The 20,396-nt window shown below is 53.2% G+C and overlaps 3 protein-coding genes and 1 long non-coding RNA gene across 7 annotated transcripts in view; 2 read left to right on the plus strand and 2 right to left on the minus strand.

Moving 5' to 3' along the window:
* LOC139790676 (ankyrin repeat domain-containing protein 18A-like) overlaps nucleotides 1–20,396 on the plus strand; it is a 126,416-nt gene that overhangs the window by 59,576 nt on the left and 46,444 nt on the right. The window lies entirely within an intron of this gene.
* On the plus strand, nucleotides 503–1,631 carry LOC139790696 (uncharacterized). Its single transcript, XR_011723578.1, has 3 exons — nucleotides 503–580; nucleotides 1,039–1,138; nucleotides 1,534–1,631. It is a non-coding gene; the product is annotated as an uncharacterized lncRNA (long non-coding RNA).
* Nucleotides 7,839–9,884, minus strand: LOC139790672 (maestro heat-like repeat-containing protein family member 7). The gene is made up of 6 exons (XM_071732542.1): nucleotides 9,681–9,884; nucleotides 9,297–9,455; nucleotides 9,017–9,118; nucleotides 8,342–8,699; nucleotides 8,215–8,265; nucleotides 7,839–7,966 (listed from the first exon to the last, which is right to left on the minus strand). Exons 1-6 carry the CDS (start codon nucleotides 9,882–9,884, stop codon nucleotides 7,839–7,841), a joined length of 1,002 nt encoding a protein of 333 aa, XP_071588643.1.
* LOC139790698 (maestro heat-like repeat-containing protein family member 7) lies at nucleotides 9,768–14,639 on the minus strand. 4 transcript variants are annotated; one of them, XR_011723579.1, is made up of 11 exons: nucleotides 14,385–14,639; nucleotides 13,754–14,097; nucleotides 13,535–13,614; nucleotides 13,296–13,416; nucleotides 12,913–13,002; nucleotides 12,134–12,512; nucleotides 11,467–11,564; nucleotides 10,897–11,046; nucleotides 10,488–10,642; nucleotides 10,008–10,406; nucleotides 9,768–9,857 (listed from the first exon to the last, which is right to left on the minus strand). XR_011723579.1 is itself a non-coding variant. In XM_071732563.1 (11 exons), exons 1-11 carry the CDS (start codon nucleotides 14,458–14,460, stop codon nucleotides 10,079–10,081), a joined length of 1,689 nt encoding a protein of 562 aa, XP_071588664.1. In that variant the 5' UTR covers nucleotides 14,461–14,634; the 3' UTR covers nucleotides 10,003–10,078. The 4 variants fall into 4 exon arrangements, 3 of the variants coding, with proteins under 3 accessions (XP_071588664.1, XP_071588662.1, XP_071588665.1); XM_071732563.1 differs by lacking the exon at nucleotides 9,768–9,857 and having other exon boundaries at nucleotides 10,003–10,406; nucleotides 13,754–13,879; nucleotides 14,012–14,097; nucleotides 14,385–14,634; XM_071732561.1 differs by lacking the exon at nucleotides 9,768–9,857 and having other exon boundaries at nucleotides 10,003–10,406; nucleotides 12,134–12,293; nucleotides 12,408–12,512; nucleotides 14,385–14,634.

Below are 20,396 nucleotides of genomic sequence, written 5' to 3' on the forward strand. Positions count from 1 at the left end.
CTTTCTTTCTTTCCTTCTTTCTTTCTTCCTTCTTCCTTCCTTCCTTCCTTCCTTCCTTCCTTCCTTCCTTCCTTCCTTCCTTCCTTCCTTCCTTCCTTCCTTCCTTCCTTCCTTCCTTCCTTCTTCCTTCCTTCCTTCCTTCCTCCCTTCCTTCCTCCCTTCCTCCCTCCCTCCCTCCCTCCCTCCCTCCCTCCCTCCCTCCCTCCCTCCCTCCCTCCCTCCCTCCCTCCCTCCCTCCCTCCCTCCCTCCCTCCCTTCCTTCCTTCCTTCCTTCCTTCCTTCCTTCCTTCCTTCCTTCCTTCCTTCCTTCCTTCCTTCCTTCCTTCCTTCCTTCCTTCCTTCCTTCCTTCCTTCCTTCCTTCCTTCCTTCCTTCCTTCCTTCCTTCCTTCCTTCCTTCCTTCCTTCCTTCCTTCCTTCCTTCCTTTCTTCCTTCCTTCCTTCCTTCCTTCCTTCCGAGAAAGATGGTGGAGTCTGTGGAGGGGGAGATGAGGCTGAGAGGGAGAGATGAAGAAGAAAATCTGGAGAGCCCTGGTCCCGCTCTTATTCCATCTGAATGAGCAGACTGACAGTGTGGCCCAGGTAGGGATTTCAAAGCTGAACAGATTTTCAGGTGACATGGGGACAGGTACAGGTGACAGGTACAGATTTTCCAAGAGACATGGGGAAGGGAGACCTGATCCTCTGGTGGTGGCCTGGCCATCAGGGGTGAGGGCTGCTGGCAGTCAGCCTCTGGGAACCTCCAGGTTGCCCCACTTGTCCCAGTTGCCCAGGGCAGGGCAGAGATCTCCTTCTTCCTTGTGCCAGTCCTACCACTGCCTTCCTCCTCTCATCCTCCTCCTGCTGCAGAGGATGGCAGGGTGCTAGGGACCCCTCCCAGCCCTCCTCCTGCACAGCCCAGAGGATGGGTCCCTGCAGAGCCCCTGCCACAGACAATTAATGACCAGATTCCGTCCCGCCTGGCCTTGCCAAGAGGAGGGGGATGTCAGGGCTCCTTCTCCAAGCTGTGGTGCTGTCTCCCAGCTTCTGCTGCTTTGCAGGCCTCACAGGAAGCCCTCCTCACCTGTGCAGACTCCTGGAGAATGAAAAACTCAAGCGTAGGGTCAGAGAAAGGATACAAAGAAGATTGGAAAGCTACTGGTGAGGATGGGCCCCAGGCACCAGGGATGCCCCATGAGCCCAGGGTCTGGGTCTGCAGCTCTTCTTCACTGACCCTTTTCCAGAGTGGAACACAAAACATGGAGATCAGTCCCCCTTCCCCTTCTCCTTCTCCCTTCCTTTCCCTTCCCCTTCCCCCTTCCCCTTCTCCCTTCTCATTCTCCCTTCCCCCTTCCCCTTCTCCCTTCTCCTTCTCCCTTCCCCCTTTCTCCCTTTCCCTTCTCCCTTCTCCCTTTCTCCCTTCCCCTTCTCCCTTTCCCTTCTCCCTTCTCCCTTCTCCATTCTTCACCTTCTCCTTTCCCCTCTCTTTCCCTTCCCTTGGATGGGCAGAGGGATGGCTTCAGCACATGGGAAATGGTCTATGCCATTTTCTCCAGTTGGAGCAGGACAGGAGGAGGCTCCCAGACCACCTCAATTTCTGCATGAAATCCCTGGCAGACACTTGGGCCAGCGTCAGGCTGCAGGCTGTCAGGTTCATGGGTGAGACACAGCCGCCAGGGCCTCTCCTTCCCCTCTCCTTCCCAGGGCTGCTCTGATGGGATCTCTGTTCCCAGGGGTTGCTGTGCGGCGTCTGAGCGGGACCCAAGATCAGGAGAATCTGCGGAAAATGTGCAGGGGTGAGTAGGAGCAGAGCTATACTGGCTGGGGCTGGTGGGGCAGGGGCCATCCCTGGCCCTGCTCCAGGGAAAGAAATGCCCCAGGGAAAGAAAGAAATGTTCCAGGGATTCAGGGATCAGGGGCGCTCGAGGCATTCCTGAGCAGCAGGAATGATCCCACCTCCTCCTCCTGGCCAGGGACAAAGAGGGATGGGGCTGGCATGGGAGGCTCTTTGCAGACAGAGGGGTTTCACCACTGCTCCCTCTTCTTCTTTCCCTTCAGCCCTCCACAGACTGGAGAAGGACCCGACCTGGAAATCCGGTCCCAGGCAGCTCAGGCCTCGGTCTTCCTGAGATCCCTACTGAAGAAAGGAAGCCAATGGTACCGATGGATATTGTGCTGCTGGCTCTGAAGAGAGGAGCAGGGGTGAACTGGGGGAAATGGCTGCAGGTGAGTAAAGCTGGAACAACAGCTGGGCCCCACGGTGTCCTCCCTTCACACAAGGAGCACCCAAAGTGTGCTGAGCACTCACAGACAGCAAGGAGCCTGCCAGAGACAATGGCTGTGGCTGCACAAGATCTTGACACTTGTGGGCGGTGGCTGGATGATTTGTCTGCCACATTGTCCCAATCTCCTGTCCCAAGCAGCACCAGGCTGTCCCTTGAACACCCTACACGTGCACAGTGCCTGTGGCAGCTCTGCTCCTGATGTTTTGGGGAGGACCTGGTGGCAATGGGCTGCTGAGAGCAGCCTGGTGCTGAACTTCCCCAAGAGGCTGTGCTGTCACTCATGGGGTTTTGTCTGCTGCTCAGCATCCAGGACCTCTGGAAAACGGGCTGAGGGCACATCTGGGGAGGGTCCCTGTCAGGGTTTAACACTGGCCCAGCAAATAAACCAAATAACAGATGGTCTCTAGTAACCCCCATCCCCTCCCTGATAAAGAAAGGAGAGCGAATATGGGAGAGAGGCCTATGGGTTGGAAACTAAACTACACAGCTTTAATGAAACAGTAATGATAAAAACCAAAAATCACTAAATATAGACAAACATACAGGAAAACTGATGCAACGTTCCTCCCCCCTTGCCCCCAATAACTCTCACATCACCACCGAGGCTGCAGGGCAGCCCTGGGAACATTTTGGGCTCTGGAAAAAGAAAAGGAATAAAGAGATCACACCTGCATCCCTCCTTTGTGAAGGGGGTCAAACCTGAGTCACCAGCAGTCAGGAGCTGGAGGCAGGAACACACAGATATGGGCTGGGATGGATCAGGATCACAGGCAGAGGAATGGATGGAATCCTCCCAGGATGATGAAGCAAAAAGGGACAGGGGAAGAAGGGGAATCAGGAAGGGGGTTGAGCCTTGTGACCCCTCAGATTTATATTGAGTATGAGGTGTATGGAAACCTGTGGAAATTGTGGTTTCTGTCTTACTCCTCACCAATATATGAGGAAAACTAACAACACCCACCAGAAGATTGAGAAATGAAATGCTACTGCTACTAAAATCAGTGGTATAATTTCCCAAATTAAAACTGAAAGTGTAATTACCAACCAAGTTTTTTATCTCTGTATTGAAACACCACTTCCCCGTGCACCATGATATCCATCAATATTGAGGACCATATTGCAACAATGGTTCTTAAGCAGCTCTTACGAAAAATAAACCACACAGTAACACAAATTGCAGCTGCAAAAATACATATCACATACCCTAAATACCAATGGTAAGGCGTGATTGGTTTAATCTCCAAACCTGTGAAATTTCCAAAGAGCAAGGTCTGATTCCAGCTCAGCAAAACCATTCTTCCACTGGTGTTGGAATTCAAACTCTTCAGGCAAAGTAGTCAAAATTTAAACTGGACTAGAGCCAATTAGCTCAGGCCCCATGTCGGGCGCCAAAAAAAATCTGTCAGGGTTTAACACTGGCCTGGTAATTAAACCGAGTGACAGATGCTCTCTATTAATCTCTCTCTCCTCCCAGGTAAAGAAAGGAGAGAGATTGATGGGTGGGAAACTAAACTACACAGCTTTAATGAAAAAGTAATGATAAATAGGAAAAATTACTAAATGTATACAAATATACAGGAAAATGGATACCATGTTCTTCCCCCCTCTCCCGCAATAACGCGCACGTCACGACTGAGGCTGCAGGGCAGCCCTGGGAAAGTCCAGGCTGGACTGCTGGAGTCAGCAGCAGTCAGGAGCTGGAGGCAGGAACACACAGATATGGGCTGGGATGGATCAGGAGCACAGGCAGAGGAACGGATGGAATCCTCCCAGGATGCCAAAGCAAACAGGGACAGGAGAAGAAGGGGAAGCAGGAAGGGGTTTGACCCTTGTGATCCCTCAAATTTATACTGAGTATGGTGCTAACACCAGGCTTAAACACTCTGCACAGCCAGAGGCCTGGACAGCTACGTCCATCTTAGTGTTCCTCTTAAGGGGTTCCATCTGTGTGGACACACCCTTCGTCTCAACAGCAACAGCTTTCGCTTTTTTTGAAACCATTGCTGGCTGTGCCCTTCCTGCTTGCTCTGCCTGTGCCAACTGCCTCGCTAACTGCCGTGTCACTTTCCTGTTTGCCTCGCTAACTGCCGTGTCACTTTCCTGTTTGCCTGCTCCTGTTTGCCATGCTCCGGGTCGCTGGCGCTCCCGGCAGTCACTTAAATCCCTCGTGGCTGGGCTGGGTGCCGCCCCCTTATCACCTGATTGGCCTCACCGGAGACCCTGAAGCAGAAAAGTTATGCAGCACGCTCCCAGGAGTAGTTTGAATCCTCTCTCCTCTCTCCCCCCTCTCCTCTGGACACCCCCTCTCTACAAAAGTCCTGTCACACCAAACCACCACAGCTTGGAATGAAAATGGAGCAAGTGTCTCCAGAAATTTTACAGCAGATTTGATGGTTGCAGTTTCTCAGTATAATTTGTGACAAGGTTTGAATGTTCTGTGGGCTCTTGCCAGCTCTTCCAGGAGAATTGCTGGCTGGGCCCTGCTTGGCCTTGGTGGACCTATCCAAGGGACTTTGTGGGCTTTCTGACTCCTTGGGGCCACTGGAAGGGCGAGCAGTGGCCTTCTTGCAGATGTTGTGCTCAGTTGTAACACAGCAGCATAAGTGGATGCAGAAGGCAGACCTAGGGAAGTGGAAGTTGAAGTTAACTGAGGTTTAATTGTACCTCAGCTGAATCACTTCTGCACCAGCCTGATTTCTTGATCTGAGAAATGTGGAGCTGTTTGTCTGTTGAGATCCTTTGTTACTGTGACTTCATTGTACCTCTAAAAGTTGTCGCCTTAAAACTGGGGAAAAGGTGCATATCTTCACAGCTGATAAGGGGGACACTCAGTACTTTTTCTTGAAGTGAGCAACTTGCACAGGCTCTGAAGCTCCAGGGGTAGCTCCAGCCAGTTGCAAGATGACTGTAGTGTTCAAACTGGTTATAAACCAGTTCCATTTGGCGTTTGGTAATTCAGCCCAGTGTTGGGCAGGCTTGTTACCTGTTTTGCTCTGAGCTCATTCTGACATGGGCATTTGGAATGGTTTTTTTCTCGCTGAGATGCCTCCCAGCTGGTCTCTGACCTCTTCTTCCTGGGCGGGTCACTGATTTCACACCCCAAAATCCTCCCGCAAAGCCACATTCTTGGTCATGAGGAGTGTGGCTTTTTTTCAACCTGGTACCTCCTAATCTTTATCGGTAGAACGCCTGCAGGTATCAGACACAAAGAGTACAGTGTATGCTCTGGTCTTCATTAGAGCAGTTCATCATTTTGAACTAGAAAATGTCAAGTGATGAGGTTTTTTGTCCAACAGTTATCTCTGTAGAGGTAGCATGAGCTCTGGGATGCAGTGGAAGTGGGAATAGGGATGTACCTGTGTTCAGTTGAATCCTCTATGATGTTTTATATGGTAGTCATCTCTCTCTTGTGAGAGCTGCATCAGCAGGATGCAGGTAGGATATGAGGTGTATCAGGACGTAGATAAAAGCCTTATCCTTAGAAGAAGCCACCTAAAAAGGGTAGAATAGCATGCGGAAGACCTTCCCAGGTATTTTGGGTTCTTATGTCCTGCATGAAGCAGATCAGCGTAGCGTGAAGTATCGAGTCAGACACTTGTCTTTAAAAGGTACTTATGAGGTGGCAATTTTTGTGTGGAATGTTTGTCTGGCTTTGAAGTAAGGCAAGTTTTATTTTCATTGGGTTCTGACTTGATAGAAGATCCATGAAACTTTCTTTGGAAGGAGTTCCTCTTCTCACACCTTAGTATTTCTTCAAAACCCCTATTGAAAATAAAACCTAAAAGTTTAAACTCTTCACCCCTCATTTCATCAAACCGTTTTTTAGTAAAATAGGGAGCAGAAGGGGAAGGTTTTTCAGCTTGATACTTGGTTGGCCACACAGCCTGAGTAATCTTTGTATTTCCAAATGTGCAGTTGGCCACATTGTGAGGGATTTTGTGCTGCAAGTAATAAAACTTTACGTGCACACACTACCTGGTCATGAAGCATCTCTTCAGACACTGAGTGCAATATGAAAGGGTCAGTTTAATAAAATAAATTCCCTAGCTTCAGTGTAGTATTTTGGGAAATCTGAAAATGTTTTCAGATGTGCTGGTGGTTGAACAGGCAAGTTTACTGACCTTCTAGCTTCTGAGAAAGAGAACTGCATCCCTAGCTATAAAAGAGGCATCCAGGTTTCAGGAATTGCAGCTTCAGTTGTCAGTCACACTTCTTTCAGTTATGCATAGAAAAAAAATCACCATTCCACCAGCACATTTATAGAATTTATTAAGTAGTTTGTGTCAAGCCACTGAAAACATGCTATGAATAATCTGGGAAACAAAAAAAAAAAAACAAACCAAAACTACAGTTGCTTAAAAAGGAAGTGACGGGGTGTTGATGGTGAGTTTCAGGAAATGGTGAGGATAAGGGAAAGGTAGGAGATAGAATATAGCACATAGCAGTGACAGAGGGGGATTCCTTCTTGTTTGTTTGTTTTAATTGCTAACGAAACCATGGGAGGGATCAATTGAAATCCTTCCATTTTCTTGAAGGCAAGACCAAGTTGAACACAGTGTTTTTGGCTCTCCTGGGTGTGAGTACTGCTAAAAGGAGAGCTTGCTGGCCCCCAGGGACCGTCTGTGAAGCTGCGGGATTTGGGCACTGAGTGGGATCCTGAGTGGGATCCTAAGTGAGGAAGTGGGATTGTAGCCCAGGTGACTTTGTAACTTTGTTTTGTCTCTGTGTTAAATGTTAATGCTGTGGGTATGTGTGTGTGGGAATGAGACCAAATGTAGCTGTGAAGTGAGTATCCTTTTATCCCGGGAATGAATGTTACCTGATGTATGCTCTGAAATGTAGAAACTGTGAAAAAGGGAAGAAAAAACAAAAACCAAAAACCAAAAAACAAACAAACAAAAAAAGGGAGGCGGGAGGGGGTTGAGTTTTATTACTGGGAAGTGGGCTTCACTTGCTGTAAGTGTAAACTTTGGTCTAAATGGGACAATCAGTGGTCAAAGACCAAAGGTGTAAAATTTTTATGGATTTGGAAGTGAACAAAGTGAGTGTGTGCTACATGGGGATTGTTGCTGCGACCTCCTTTATGAGATCCTTTGTAGGAAGAGCAAAAATGTGTGGTGGTGGAATTTAGTGACGGTGATTGTTACCACCTGAGCTGTTATTTTATGTTTTGATTGTGAGGACAGATCAGCCACTACTCATGGAGGTCCCAGGACTTTACAAAAATGTCAGGAGCAGCAGTTAAACCTAACAACAGATGCTGTCTATTAATGCCCCTCCCTAATAAAGAAAGGAGAGAGAATAAGGGAGAGAGACTTATGATTGGAAACTAAACTACACAACTTTAATGAAACAGTAACAAGGAAACAATTACTAAATCTATACAACTATCCAGGAACGTCACTAACTATATACAAATATACAGGAAAACGATCCCACCTTCCTCCCCCTTTTCCCCCACTAACTCTGACAGGGCAGCCCTGGAAGGTCCAGGCTGGACTCCTGGAGTCAGCGGCAGTCAGGAGCTGGAGGCAGAACAGGGCTCTTCCCAGAGAAGAGCTGCACCTCAGCCGGGCTTAGCGGCGCCAAGGTCGCTTGGTGCTTCCTGGTTTTGCCTTCACCCTTACACAGCTCAGAATGAAGGTGGTCTGAGTTGCCAGGCACCGGATGGAGGGTGTGCTGTCATACTTGAGGTGCTGAAGTGCTGTGAGCAAAAGAAAAAGAGAGCCCAAATGAGCCGCAGTGTCTGCAGAGCCATCTCCTCCAGCCCCCGGCAGCCCCTTTGCCCTCCAGGAGAACAGAGCTGCTGCAGAGGAATGCCCAGCATGCCCCTGCCATCTTCCCCTGCCCCTGAAGCATTTCTCTAGAGCAGGGCCTGGCATGGCAGCACCCTGCCCAGGCTCCGTCCCCTGCCCCTCCAGCCCCGACCAGCACAGCTCTGCCCCTGCTCACCGCTGATCGTCTCAGACAGCTTCTGCTGGCTTTGGCCCCGCGCAGCAAGCCCTGGGAAGAAAGAGAGAGAGCGTCTCCGGTGTGCTGCTCCCCCCCCAGCACACTCCGCCCCAGCACAGCCCCCGGCCCGGCCGCCTCGGCTGCACAACCTCCTCCCCCCCCGCAGGGCTGAGCCCGCGAAAGACCAGGAGTGACAGGGTGGCACTGGGCAAGGCGGCCACCAAGCCCCCCTGCGTGGGCAGGGCTGGCAGAGGGAGGCCAAGGCCCTGCACGGGGCAGCCATGAGGGGCTCTGGCAGCCACACGGCTGCTCCTGGTGCCAGGGCAGCAGTGGGGGCTGGGGCCAGGCTGCCAGAAGAGGGTCCGCAGGGGCTGTGGCTCACCGATGAACCTGATGGCCTCCATTCTCACGCTGGCCTGAGCGTTATGCAGGTACCCCAGGCTCTGATCCAAGTAATCTTCAGCCCTGGTCCTGTCCTGCAGCAGCTGGAGAGAGCGGGAAGCTATGGGCATGTATCCCAGTCCTTCCTCCCAGCCCATTCCCCTCTCCCAGCCAGGAGCCTGTGGGACTGAGGTGGAGAGGGAGCCCCAGGGGTGCCAAGAGAGACCCCCGTGGGGTGCAGGGAGGGGAGAGGGGCCTGGAGAGGAGCCCCTGGGGGCTCTCTTCTTGAGGACAGGGAACAAGGATGCAGCTCCAGGCTGTGGGCTCTGGGCTGCAGCAGGGCTGTAGGGGAGGCAGAGTTGCAGAGCCCACAGCCCAGACTTTTTCCTCCTCCAGCCTGAGGCTTGCGGGTTGTCCTCACCAAGCACTCTCCAATCCTCCACATCTGCTCTGTCCGCACCACGTGTTGGAGCTGTTGCCACTTGAGGAACTCTGCGGCATCAAGGAGGGCTTGGCTGGAGGCCTGCACAACAGCACAAGTTGGGAGATGGCAGCACGGCCTGGGGAAGGAGGCCTGGCATCCCCCTCCTTCTTATCTGCCTTTCTTCCTGCCCTGATCCCACCCCTAGGAACCTGGGACATGGTGCCCTGGCCCAAAGAGCTGCGGGGCTCTTCCTGCAGCTCTGCTTTGGAACCTGTACCTCGGCCACGCTCTGGGTGTCGTCACTCATGTGAAACCAGAGCGGGAGCAGGCCCCGTCGCACTTGGTTTCTCATCTGCCTCTTGCACTTCCCCGCCACCTTCTTCAGCAGCTCAGTGAAGAGGCTGATGGAGATCTCCCTCAGCTCGCTCAACAGCCCCTGAGGAGAAGCAGAGCGGGACTTGAGCAAGAGCAGCTCTGCCCATGGTGAGCCTGTTCCCAGCTGGCAGAGCCCGCAGGGTTCAGAGAGCAGTTCTCAGGGAGAAGCTGAGCTGAGCTGCAGAACCCGGAAGCCGTCCGTCCATCCATCCATCCATCCATCCATCCATCCATCCATCCATCCATCCATGCCTCTGAAGGGCTCAGGCTCCCACAGCAGCCTTACGTTGTCAAAGAGGGGCAGGAGCTTGTCCAGCAGCTCCACAGCGATGGAGCTGGCCTCCTCCCTCGTCAGTTCTCCCATCACTTTTCTGCAGATCCTCAGGGCCTTCAGCTGAACATCTTTGCTGCCCTGCTGCAGGACCTCCAGCAAGTCCATCAGGAGCACCTTCATTTTTCTCGCCTGTGTGAGTGAAAAAGCAGTTTCCATTTGGGGAGAAGATCACAAGTGCCTCCTGGAAATCTCCCCAGGAAGCCACCAGGCCCCACCGTGGCAGGGAGGGCGTTTGGCTGACTCCCAGCCCCTGCCTGCCCTCCAGAATGCCCTGCTCACCATCTCAGGACTCTCTGACAGCGTAGCAACGCCGCTGAGCACCAGCGAGAGCATGGCCTGGCTCCGATGCCTCAGGAACCTCCAGAACTCGTAGGTTCGGGCAAAGTGCTCCTCTGGCAAGTGAAGGCTGGCCAGCAACTGAAAGAAACCCAGCAGTGAGGGATGGGCAGAGCTGGTGGAGCTCCCCACACCGTGCAGCTCCTGCTTCCCCCGGGCAGCTGAGGACGAGGGCACGGGGGCTCTTTCTGGGAACTCACAGCCAAGCAAGAGGTGTCCTCCCTGAGAGTGCAGAAGAGCAGCTTCTGCTTCCTCTGCTGGAGCTGCTTGAGGAGCTCGGGCACAACCAGATCCAAGGCCAGGGGCACGGAGAACATCACCTCCCACATGTCCAGGCCAGTGCTGCAAGCCAAAGCCCTCTGTCAGCAGGGCTGCCTCAGATAAAGAGAATAGAGACCTTTTGGGTACTTTTGGGGCCAGTACCTGTTTCCTGGTGGAGCGTTGTCCAGCAGCAGCCTGACTGCCTCCTCAGGGCACTGCTCAACCATCTTGAGAAGCAGCGACCGCACCCCCTGCCAGGCTGACTCCGAGCTGATGAAGCGCAGGTTCTCGTAGATGCAGCTCATGATCTTTGGCATCTGGAGGGGGGGACACGGGTGAGGATGGATGGATGGATGGATGGATGGACACATGGAGGAAGGGAGGGAGGGAGGGAGGGAGGGAGGGAGGGAGGGAGGGATGGTGCTGCCACTGGAGTGCAGCCATTCCCTCAGTTGCCCTTCCCAGCCCACTCTGTGGCCTGCAGGTGCCTGAGCCACCCAGGCCTGGGAGGGATGGAGGGAGGAACAAGGGCTGAGAGGGCTGAAGGGCAACCCAGGCACAGGCCACTCACATCCACCAGCCAGCAGTCAGAGTCTCCTGTGATCCCGTCCACCACGCTTTTGATCATCTCCTTGTCATACATGGTGAAATCCTGCATGCCCTCAATGATTCTGAGGATGAAATCTGTTCTTTCAGAGGGCTGGAGATACTTGGCAAAAATCTTTGGGAGGAAGGGAGAGGGCAAAGACACGTCAGCCGGAGTGCCCTGATGGGGTGGCTTAGGTGGCCCAGGTGGGAGGTGCCCAGCAGGGATGGTGGCAGCAGTGCCCATGGGAAAGCTGGCAGCAGGGGCTGCAGCCCCTGCCCATGGGAGGATGAGGAGAGAGGACCCCCAGGGTGAGCAAGGAGGTTTGGGGGGATGGGCACAGGGTGCTGCTGGCCCTACAGACACCCAGGGCTTGCTGGTGGCCAGGAGGTCTGGAGCTGCTGCTGCTGCTGGGATGCTGAAGGGCAGCCCTGGCATCATCTCTGCTCGGGGACAGCGAGGCCACGCCAGCTCCCCTGTTTCTGGTGCCATTGCCGACACACGTCCTCTGCTGATGCCCTGGACAAGGGTGGCAGCAAGGGGGAAGGTCATTACCTCAGTAACATTTCTGGCAGTCTCCAAGCAGGACGGGGCAGCAGTCTGGAGTTCCCAGTTCTCCTTGAGCTTCCCATGGTCCTCGGGCAGTGTTGTCACTGAGCAGGGCAGAGACACAGGAGAGGGTAAGATTCAGCAGCTTTGCAGGCAAGCTGAGCACATCCTGACAAGAGCTTGGAAGGAGGAATGGCTGAGGAGGGAGGTGATGACCCACGGCCAGGGGAGGAGGTACTGGACAGCAGTGTAAGTCAAGGTGGAGCTGCCTGCAGTGTCTGCATGGGAATGCTCCTGGGCTGGGAAAGCCCAAGGCCTCCAGCCCTGAGGCAGCCCCACAATGAAACCATGGCTGGAGTCATGGTGCAGGGGGCAGGGCTCCCATGGCTGGAGACCCCCCAGGGCAGGGGTAGAAGCTCTTCAAGGGAGGTGAGGAAGAGGAGGAGTGGGGCTGCCTCCTCTTGGAAGAAGCAGAAGCTCAGCTCTACGGGACCAGCAGCAGCCTGGGAGAGAGTGTGGGGCTGAGGAGCAGAGGAGAGGCACTGCTGGGGACATGGTGATGCCCCCAGCAAGCCCAGGAATGGTCGGTCTGTGGCAACCCCCGGGGAGACAAGCAGACCCCTGGGGTGATGTTGGTGTGCAGAGGGATGCGGCCCACCACAGCTTCTCTTACATTTTTGTCGCTTTAGTATGAAGAGGGAACAAAGGGCGTCCAAAGCCATGGCGCTGGTGTCATCGCCTTCTTCCTTGAAGGACAGGAGGAGGACGAGTTGTCCCAGCAGCCGCCCGAGGTTTGGGATCTGGAAGTCCCTGCTCTCCTCATTTTGAGCAGCCTGGGTGAGGGAGGCAGAAGAGCAAAAGGGTCTCCCAGAGCAGAGAGGTGGGGAGAGCTGCAGCGGTGTGCAGGGAGGGGGAGATGGCCTGGCTGGAGGGTGCCGGGTCCTTACATTCTCTGAGGAATACTCGGTCAGGAGACGGCTCAGAATCCTGATCCTGCCCACCACCCTCTTACGCACCTCGGGTCTCAGGCAGTTGCACGAGCTGATCAGGAGCTGGGAAGAGAGAAGCCGCTGGTGTGCCCTGGGAGCAGCCACCCCCTCCAGCAGAACCAGCACCGCTCCACTCCTGGGCTGGACTCGCTCAGTCCATCAAGGCTCCCTGTGCTCTCCAGCAAAGGCTGGAGTGGGGTTCCTGCCCCTGGGGTGCCCCACAGGCTTGGGACAAATGCCCCCCAGCAGCCTTGTGGCCAGGCAGGAGGCAGATGCCACCCTCTCTGCAGCCACTGTCTGCCAGAAAAGCCTGGCAAGCAGCCCCTGGTTACCCCAGGCCATTGGGCACCCCCCTGCAGTCTGCTCTCTCTCAGGTTGGCACTGGTGTGAGGACCATCCATCCATTCACTCATTCACTCCAGAGAGGACAATCCCTTCCCTCTACCCTTTACACGTGCCAGACCTGGAATATAATCTGCAGCAGCTCGCTGACTCTGGAGGCAGGACAATTCAGCACCAATGCCTCCAGCAGGGTGTCTGTGCCTTCCATGGTCTGCAAGGAGGACAAAGAGCTGTGGTCTGGTGTCTTCTTCCTTCCTGCTGTCTCTGCCAGCCCCAGGAGACTGAGCTGAACTCCCGGAGAGAGCCAGGGACAGACAATCTGCTGCGTGCAGAGCAGCCTGTGGCACTGGCTGTGGCACTGTGCCCACGGGAAGGGCACACAGGAGGGAGTGAGGGTGGGAAAGTCAAGCCCGGCCCCTGCCCTGCCTTGCATCTCTGCTCAGATCCCAGCAAAGGGAGCAGACCTGAGGGACTGGGAGCTCCTGCAACTAAGCCAGCACTTACCTTGTAGTAGACGGTGGGTTTCAGGTTCCTCATTGTCTCTTTTGGAGGAAGCCAGAAGACACTGGAGAAGCAGGCCTCGAGGAGGCTTTTCTCTTTGCCCTCCAGCACTGTCCCCACCGTGCTGCAAAGAGAGAGGGTCCAGTTGGACGCTGGTGCTGGGAGCAGTGCCTCCAGGCCCTGTGCAGGTGGACAGGGTCCCCCCTCTGGGGCAGAGGTCCCCAGGAGGGATGGGCAGGTACCTCAATTTGGCGATGGCCAGCATGGCAAGCCTCCGCACTTCTGTTTGCATTTGGAAAGGGGGCTCCTCCTCCAGCACCATCTGCAGAGTACAGAGAGATGGGACCTGGCAGCAGCCCTCACCCAGTGCCACCAGACCCTCACCCTGCCCAAACTCTGTCCTCACAGGGTGCTGGGGCCCTTGTCCCTTCCTTCCCCAGCACTGCCAGCTTCCCCCTCACCTTGATGGTCTCTGCCAGTCTGTACCCGTGGCAGAAGATCTCCATGCCCTGTGTCGAGCCAAGGATCTTTGCACATCCACACAGGGCACAGATGCATTTCAGGAACCTTGTCACCTGCTCCGTGTCCTGGCAGGCAGTGGGCAGAGAGAGAAACAGGGAGGCTGAGAGGGGACACACACCTCCAGCAGCCTGGCAGCAGGCAGCAGAGCCCCTGCCAGCAGCACCCGGCATGGCCACCTCAGGAATGGCTGCAGTTACCTTTTGCGGGCTCCTGACAAAGTCCACGATGAAGTCCACCGCTTGCTTTAATCTCTCGTCTTTGTAGAGAGGCAGCCAGCTGTCATCTAAGAGAGGAGGAAAGGAGAGGAGAAGAGGGCAGGGGAGCTGTAGAGAGGGTGCGGTGGTGGCAGGAGAGAGTTGAGGCAGGAGCTCTGCCCTCCCCCCAGCCCCATGCCCACTCCCCAGACCCCCTCTTCCCGTCCATGTCAGGGCTGGAGGGTGCCCAGCAGATGGGCTGCAGTGCTGGAGCACAGCATGGTGGGGAAGGGAACCCCCCCTCTTTCAGCGGGGCAGGAAAGGTCCCCGTCCCACAGCCTGGATGGCTCCTGCTGCCTCTGCCTGCCTCACTCACCGACCATCAGAGGCTGCACCGTGTTCTCATCCCTGTCCTCCTCCACCATGGGGGGGCTGGGGAATCTCTCCGCCATCCTGTAACGAAAAAGGAAAAGGGTTGGAGTGGGAAGGGGGAAGCTTGGGTCAAACCCCTTGGTACCGTTCGGCTGCCGGGGCCAACAGGGAATGACGTGGGCTGTGCTCCGGGGCTCCTCGCCAGCTCCTCTCCTCTCCCGTCGCTGTCCTGCCGGACAATGAAGACCCCGCTGACCACCCCGAGGGAAGTAGGGTGCCACCAAGTGATGTCACAAAGGACCCCAATGTGATCTCTGCCTGTGCCAGATAAGGGCAAGACAATCGGTGTGCCAGGAGCTTGGGGACAGGGGACAGCAAGCTGCAGGTGGCAGAGGCAAAAGGACCTTTAGTCCCTCCTGGCCAACTGGAAGGGGGAGATTCCCCCCCTTTGGAAAGTTTCAAGTCTCATGTCCAAGGGTTGGACCAGATGAGGTCCCTTCACCCCTGACATTCCATGATTCTGTGATTCTGTGAATGATTCCGCAACTCTAGGGTTCTACGATTCTGTGATTCTATCATTCTATGAATGATTCAATGATTCTGTGATTCTGTGATTGTAAAAATCTGTGATTCTATAAATCTGTGGTTCTGTGATTCTGTGAATGATTCCATGATTCTATGCTTCTATAATTCTATGGATCTATGATTCTGTGATTCTATAAACTTTGCCTTTGCTCTGCCCTCCTGGTGCTGCTGCCAGGAGAAACCCAAACCTCAGCAGGACGTGGTCCTGCAGAACCTGCTCTCGGTGAGCCTGCTCAGGCAGACATTGGACCAGATGGGCCTCACAGGTCCCTTCCTTTGGGATGCGAGGCCTGGTGCCTGGACACCAATGTCAGAGGGGTCTCCATGGTAACCATGGTGGGGTGGATCAGAAAAGCCCAAGCCCTGGGGGGCCCACTCCCAGGAGGGCACCTCTCTCAGGAGACAGCAGCTCCTCTGGGTGACTGTGGAACGTCTGTGGCAGAAGAGGCACAAGATGTCTATGGAGAAGAAGGAGAAGGGCTGCTCCCAGCCCAAGGGGCTGTCGATTCTCAAGCTGAGACTCCAGGTGGACAGGAGGGAGAGGCCAGTGCTGGGACAGTACTGCCTCGGCACCAGGGCTGGGCTTGCAGGCACCATGGGGGCTTCTGTGCCACAGCAGACACCTCCAGCCTGTTATAAATGACCGGGACTCAATATTCTGTCAATAGTTTAATTTAATCAATAAAATTGCAATAAGCAAAACCGTGCTGGGTGCGTGGGGAGTCTCCGCTCCACTCACACGCACACCGTAAAGTTTAATCCTTTCGCTTATATTCCATACCTTAATACATATTCATAACTATTCTAATACATATTCATAACTGTGGCACTCAGTGCCATGGTCTAGTAACTGCAGCGGTAGTGGATCAAGGGTTGGACTTGGTGATCTCTGAGGTCCCTTCCAACCCAGCCAATTCTGTGATTCTATGATTCTATGATATTCATGACTGCTCTAGGAATAGACTGGGTTATGTTTATTAGTTCTTGGAAGAGGCAGGCCTTCAAAGACACATGCCCACTTTGTCTCTGGGGGTCTTTTTGACCCCCATCTGGTGGTCGTTGGACGAAGTCAGTGTCTGCCTCAGTTTCCCCTCTTGTTACCCTTCGATTCGGCACATGAGCTCCTTCACTCTTTCCTGTGCAACACTCTGCAGTCAGCAGTGAAACCACCTTAAATTGCAGCAAAATCAGCTTAGATTAGCACAACAGGATGTACATTGGAGCCTTTTCGAGGTACAGAAACTGTGGATGTCTTGTTTCTTCTTCCCCTAAGCCTTGTAGTTACACAAAGAACAGTTATATTTCGTTGGCGTATTTCACAATGTTGAAGACAGAGATATTATTAGTACTCTCAAAGCTGGGTTAGCGCACACTTTATAATTATTTAACATGAATTCACAAACACACATATATTACACTGACAAACCTTGTGGCCCTTCTATGGGAACATCACAGCATCAATAGACAAAGGAAGAGACACCAAGGTCAGCTACCTGGACCTGAGCAAAGCCTTTGACACTGTCCCACACAAGATCCTGGTCTCCAACCTGGTAAAAGATGGGTTTGATGGATGGATGGACCATGGGTAGATAAAGAACTGCCCTGATGGCTGCACCCAAAGTGTGGCCACAAGGATGATCAGAGGGCTGGAGCACCTCTCCTATGAAGACAGACGGAGAGACGTGGGGTTATTGAATCTGGAGAGGAGAAGGCTCCGAGCAGAACTCAGCCTTCCAGTACCTGTAGAGGGCCACAAGAAAGCTGGTGAGGGACTTTAGGATGTCAGGTAGTGATAGGACAGGGGGGAATGGATTCAGATTAGAGGAGAGTAGATTTAAATTAGATATAAGAAGTTCTTCACCATGAGGGTGCCCAGAGAGGTGGTGGAAGCCCGATCCATCCCTGGAAGTTTTTAAGGTCAGGCTGGATGGAGCACTGAGCAACCTGATCTGGTTGCAGGTGTCCCTGCCCATGGCAGGGGGGTTGGAACTGGATGACCTTAAAGGTCCCTTCCAACCCTGAAAATTCTGTGATCCCGTGAGTCTACCATCTTCTCTAAAATGAGACGTCAAAGGATGATCTGATAAAAAAAAACCAAAATAAACCAACAAAAAACTAAACCCTTTTCATTAAGGGCTCCTCCTTAACTACAGTGGGAAAACCTCTCCAATTAGCTGTGGAAGTCTTGCAGACGTGAAGAAGACCCCACGGAGAGCCATGGCCCTTTAGTGCTCTTGATTCCAATGAGCCCCAGGGTGTTTCTGGTGCTGAGTCCATGATCCTCAGGCGCTGAGAGATGAATGAACAAACTGCTCCAGAAGTCAGAATGGAACCTGAAAGTACCTTGAAGCATTGATTGGCCCCACTGAGGGCCATTGCTGCCAGAGCCTCCCCGTGGCCTTGTTACAGCAGATCACTGGAGGCCATGATAGCAGGGAGGCAAAGGCTCTGTAAAGGTGGCTCTGAAGCCAAGGATTTTTCATTATTTTATTTATTAATGAAGCAGTGAGGCCAAACTCTGAACCCCAGGCAATGGGAAGGCAGAGCCCATCCCTCACTTGTAGCTCAGGACTCTTCCTGGGAACAATGGGGTATGAAAAAGAGTCATAAAAAAAAAATCTCTAACGCATCCTGACCTCCCCAAGAAAGGGAAAGAAAGTCCAGAGCCTCAAGACAAAATTGCTCCTGGTAGACCTTGGTTGAGGCAGCTGCCACGTCTGAGGGGACAAAGCCGTTGGGTCCAGAGCCCTTGGCCACCTCTCCTGCGGGCTGCCCTACACTGTCCATGCCTGCAGCTCCTTCTTTAAACTGCTTTAAACAGGCTTTAAACTTAAAGGTCCTGCAGGGAGGGGTTTTTGCCCTTTGCCCAACACCCCCAATCAACAAGCAACAATCAGACTCAAGAGGTTTTAACCACCAGTTGTACCAGAGTCCTGCTTCTCGGCCCCAAAAGGACCTTCTTGAAAAATGGCTGCAGGAAGGAGCCCCCAGCCCCACCCAGAGGAGCTGCTGTTTGCAGCGGAAGGGGAACCCACGAGGGGCTTTTGTGCCCCCCACCTCAGGAGTTTCCCATCCCCACCCCCAGGCCACGGCCCCTGCCCTGCTGCGGGGCTCTGACACAGAGGGGACTTAGCCAGGATCCTGCGTGCTCAGGGGCTGCACAGAGAGGAGCCAGGAACCAACAGTTATTACTGTTATAAATGACCAGGACTCAATATTCTGTTAATGGTTTAATTATTTAATTAATAAAATTGCAATAAGCAAAACAGTGCTGGGTGTGTGGGGAGTCTCCGCTCCACTCACACGCACAACCCCTAAAACTCTGGAATTACCTTTTAGTGATTGCAATTCAGTGAATATTCAAAAGGAGGTGGGTTTACATACATATTCATAGGGATTACATTATTAATTATAATATGCATGATAGGTGGAGTCTGGGCAGAGTCGTCTTTTGAGGAGGTATCTGGGGGTTGTCAAGGGGTCTTTGGATGAAGTAAGAAGTCTTCCTCAAGCTTAAACTTTTTACCTTAATTTCACTGACTTCATTATCTTGTTACAAGGTGATATCAGACCCTAGCCATAACTTTCCTCTTATCATAGAATCACAGAATCATAGAATTGGCTGGGTTGGAAGGGACCTCAGAGATCATCAAGTCCAACCCTTGCTCCACTCCCCCTGTGGTTCCCAGCCCATGGCACTGAGTGCCACATCCAGGCTCTTTTTAAATATCTCCAGGGATGGAGAATCCACCCCTTCCCTGGGCAGCCCATTCCAATGGCTGATCACCCTCTCCGTAAAGAAATTCTTTCTAATGTCCAACCTAAACCTCCCCTGGCACAACTTGAGACCTCTTGTGCCTTCTTGTCTTGCTGAGAGTTGCCTGGGAAAAGAGCCCAACCCCCCCCTGGCTCCAACCTCCTTTCAGGGAGCTGTAGAGAGTGATGAGGTCTCCCCTGAGCCTCTTCTTCTCCAGCCTGAACACCCCCAGCTCCCTCAGCCCTTCCTCACAGGAATTCTGCTGGATCCCTTCACAGCCTCCTTGCTCTTCTCTGGACCCACTCCAGCACCTCAATCTCCTTCCTAAACTGAGGGGCCCAGAACTGGACACAGGACTCAAGGTGTGGCCTCCCCAGGGCTGAGCACAGGGGCAGAATCCCTTCCCTGGACCTGCTGGCCACGCTGTTCCTGAGCCAGCCCAGGATGCCATTGGCCTTCTTGGCTACCTGGGCACACTGCTGGCTCCTGGTCACCTTCCTGGCAATCCAGACTCCCAGGTCCCTCTCTGTCTGGCTGCTCTCCAACCACTCTGTGCCCAGCCTGGAGCTCCCCATGGGGTTCTTGTGGCCAAAGTGCAGGACCCAGCACTTGGAATGTTGAACCTCATCCCGTTGGGATCAGCCCAACTCTCCAACCTGTCCAGGTCCCTCTGCAGAGCCCTCCTGCCTTCCAGCTGATCCACACTCCCCCCCCAGCTCAGTGTCATCTGCAAATTTGCTGATGATGGACTCAATCCCCTCATCTAAATCATCAATAAAGATGTCAAACAGAACTGGAATCTGCTGGTTGTGACATCTTTATGTTCTCCTTGTGCAGATGTTCCCACTCCTTTGGTGACTCGTTAGCCTTGGCGGTGCCTTGTTTTAAGAACAAAACCTACATTTTTAATTATCTTTGAGACAAAAGTTCATCTCGTTAGGGCCTTGTTTTGTTCCCACTGAAACAGTGGAAAAATTCCATGTCTCAACTGCTTTGCTGTCCTGGTTTGGGCCAGGATAAAGGTGAATTTCTGTCTTGTACTTTTGCTTTTAGCTAAGTCTCTTGTAAGTAGTTGCACTTGCTGAAATTAACAGCAAGTTTCTCAGACAGTGTGTGTTTCTAGGACTGATAACACTTGTTTATAGTTACTGCTAGACACTGGTATGGAGAGCCAAGGACACTGCTCAGCTCTGAGGAAAACATAAAGAGGTCCCACCTGCATCCCTCCTTTGGGGAGGAACAGACAAGATAGATGCCAGAATTGACCAAACAGAGTATTCCATCCCATATACGTCATCCTCAGTATAAATCTGAGGGATCACGAGGGCCAAGCCAGATTTCCAGCTTCCGGCTGCCTGCCCTTCCTGCTTCCCTCCCTTCACTCAGCATCCTGGAAGGATCCCGTCCGTTTGTCTGCCTGTGGTCCTGATCCATGCCAGCCCATATCTGTGTGTTCCTGCCTCCAGTTCCCAACTGCTGCCGACTCCAGGAGTCCAGCCTGGACTTTCCCAGGGCTGCCCTGCAGCCTCGGTGGTGATGTGAGAGCTATTGGGGGAAAGGGGGGAGGAATGTGGTATCCCTTTTCTTGTATATTTGTATATATTTAGTAATTTTTTCCTATTTATCATTACTGTTTCATTAAAGTTGTGTAGTTTAGTTTCCAACCCATAAGTC

The sequence above is a fragment of the Heliangelus exortis genome, unplaced genomic scaffold (assembly GCF_036169615.1).
Source record: "Heliangelus exortis unplaced genomic scaffold, bHelExo1.hap1 Scaffold_131, whole genome shotgun sequence".
Classification (NCBI taxonomy): Eukaryota; Metazoa; Chordata; class Aves; order Apodiformes; family Trochilidae; genus Heliangelus; species Heliangelus exortis.